This window comes from Orycteropus afer, unplaced genomic scaffold (genome assembly GCF_000298275.1).
Source record: "Orycteropus afer afer isolate SDZICR_OR568_19922 unplaced genomic scaffold, OryAfe1.0 scaffold00437, whole genome shotgun sequence".
Lineage (NCBI taxonomy): Eukaryota > Metazoa > Chordata > Mammalia > Tubulidentata > Orycteropodidae > Orycteropus > Orycteropus afer.
Window position 1 is genome coordinate 543,430 of NW_006922024.1, and position 2,852 is coordinate 546,281.

At 32.5% G+C, this 2,852-nt stretch overlaps 1 protein-coding gene across 1 annotated transcript in view; it reads right to left on the minus strand.

The window, feature by feature from the left end:
- Positions 1–351: 351 nt before the first annotated feature.
- NCAM2 (neural cell adhesion molecule 2) overlaps positions 352–2,852 on the minus strand; it is a 434,855-nt gene continuing 432,354 nt past the window's right edge. Inside the window, exon 17 of the mRNA XM_007954167.1 lies at positions 352–460. Within this exon, the coding sequence (XP_007952358.1) occupies positions 352–460 (109 nt within the window). The remainder of the gene's footprint in view (positions 461–2,852) is intronic.

The window sequence follows — 2,852 nt, forward strand, 5'->3', positions numbered from 1 at the left end:
TTCTTATGGCCCTGTTTGTTGGAGTGGCTGTGGTATGAAATATAGTTCTTAAGAAATAGAGCACTTAAGCTATACAATAAATTGTAGTACTTCAACCACCAAATCAAATTGGTACCCAAGTGTTGGTGCCAGTCAGGTCTATATCTTGAAATTCTTAACAAAATAAACAACAACAACAATAACAAAAGAGAAAAAGATCATGGACAGGAGTATTTGATCATATGTATATGTGTACAAGCTATTCCAAGCTTAACGTTTCCCGAGAAATTAAGGTCAATGAAATAGTTTTGGTCATAGGGTCACTGTAATCCATATGCTCTTTTCAGTGTTCAAGCTGCTGTAATCTTGTAATTATGCTTTGCTGTCATCTTCTTTTGATTGTATATCATTAGCAACTTTAATTTCTATAGTTTCTGGATTTAAGACTTCTTTGCCATTTTCTTCTTTTAAAGGTAATTTTCTGGAAACAAATTAAAAATTGTTAAGCACAATATTCTAGCATTTATGGTACTGTTTTATAGAGAGAAATTTGCTAAATGTTTTGGAATTTAGAATTACTTATTAGAATGACATAAAATAAGTTTTACCAAATCAATACCAAATTTATAGAAGAGTAATTAGAGAGTAAAACAGTTTAATATTGTTAATTGTAAAAATGTGATGCAATGCAGAATGACAAATAAAACAATATATTCATAGATTTAGAAGCACCAAATCTTTCATTACCAAGCAGCTTAGATTTAATAATCATAGTTTATAAAAAAAAAAAAAAAAAAACTGCCATGGAGTTGGATGCGACTCACAGCAACCCATCCTTGGGTTTCAGGGGCAATTTGTAAATAAAAGCACTTTGTAAATAAAAGATTATAAAAAGATTATGAAGATAATTTAAAGGAAGTAGATTGCCCAGTCTTCCTTCTGGTGGGTTTGAACCACCAACCTTCTGATTAGCAGTCAAATGCCTTAGGCACCATGCCACTGGAGGTTCTTTATTAAAATATAGTTATTAATAATTTTACATATCAAAAAGGCAAATTTTATATGTCAAACTAGATTATTTACTATTACTCAAATCTTACAACAATGCCAATTAATCATGATTTTCATTGTTTTCTGTCTCTCTGACATTTGATAGTTTACCATTAAATCCTGTGCACTTGGGCTAATATTTGTGTGGCTTGTAAAAAGTTTTCCTCCTTCATCCCCCCAAAAAATTACAACTGGAATTTACATTCATTTCTGTCACTCTAAGTAACGTCAATATTTTGGGGGAGAGGGAATTTCACTATGCTAGTACTTCTGGGTTTATCTTCAAAATTTTTTATGCTTTTGAATAGTATGAATAAGCCATTTTATTTTGGAGATCAAAGCTATCTTGTAAAAAGTATAAATCAATATAAATCATAAGCAAAAGTTTCTGAGATTCATTGCTGGGAATGAAGTAGCATCTAGTCTTCACCTACCACCAGATTCAGTTGCTACTGTGTCAACTCTGACTCATAGATTCTGTGTATCAGAATAGAATTGCGCTCCATAGGGCATTCTATGGTTGATCCTTCTGAGGTAAATTTCCAAGGCTTTCCTCTGAGGAGCCTCTGAGTAGACTAGAACTACCAACCTTTCAGTAAGCAGCATAATTATTGTTATGTTTAATGTTCCATTTCCACGCTTGAAATAAACATAAATTATTTACTCATTTTGTTTTTTTTCCAAATGTATTTCTGTAATATACAGGGGATTTCTTTTCCAGTTTCAATATAAACTTAACTACATGACAATATAAAAATATGTGTATTAGTTAATACACAGGCATTTGTTTTGTTGTGTAATACTTTTTTTTTTTTCTATTGAGGCACATTACAATTTTTGAAGGAAGAATATTGACCTACCTCATGAAGGCTGCCTTTATTAGAGTTTAACTTAGAATGTGATAATCTCTAAACACAATACTAAAAATGGTCTCAAATATGTACTGAAATTCTAATTACAGAGTAGAAGTTCATATTTTCTTAAAAATGATCATTTCATAGCCCTTTTAAGAGCAATTAATGGGGGAGTGAAGGTCCTGACATAAATTCCTTTCTTCATTCATCCCAATACCCAGTCTTTGAGTTAGAGTAAGTCAGGCTATATGCAATGAAATCCTTCCTGGTAAATGAAAGGAATATTTATTTTGAGAAACAATACATACTAAAAGTCATCTTTGTGAACAGTTTGGAGCTCTGGTGGTCTAGTGCCTAAGGCATTTGACTGCTAACCGGAAGGCTGGAAGTTCGAACCCACCAGATACTCCTCGGAAGGAAGGTTGGGCAATCTATTTCCATAGTGATATCACCTTGAAAACTCAAAGAGGGGTCCCTATGAGTGGAATCCGACTCCATGGCAATGAGGTGTTTTTTTTTTCCTTGCTATATATTTGACCTTCCATTTCAGCTTTAATGTTGTTACTATTTTTTTTTTTTTTTTTTTTTGTGAATAGTTAAAGAATGTTTGATCATTATTATTATTTTTTTAAAAACTGTTTTCAGTAGAATACTACCGTTACTAAACCAAAACCAGAAGTTATTGCCATTGAGTGTATTCTGATTTATAGCTACCCTACAAGACAAAGTAGAACTGCCCTATGGGGTTTTCAAGGCTATAAATCTTTATGGAAGCAGACTACCTCATCTTTCTCCTATGGAGTGGCTAGTGGGTTGGAACTGCTGACCTTTTGGTAAGCAGCTAAATGCCATAACCAGTACGCCACCAGAGCTCCTCAACTATTACAAAATCTTATTAATTCAATTGAAATTAATCATTTTAATTTCAATGTGCATGAACAGAAAGAATTACTAAACTTTTGATTGAGC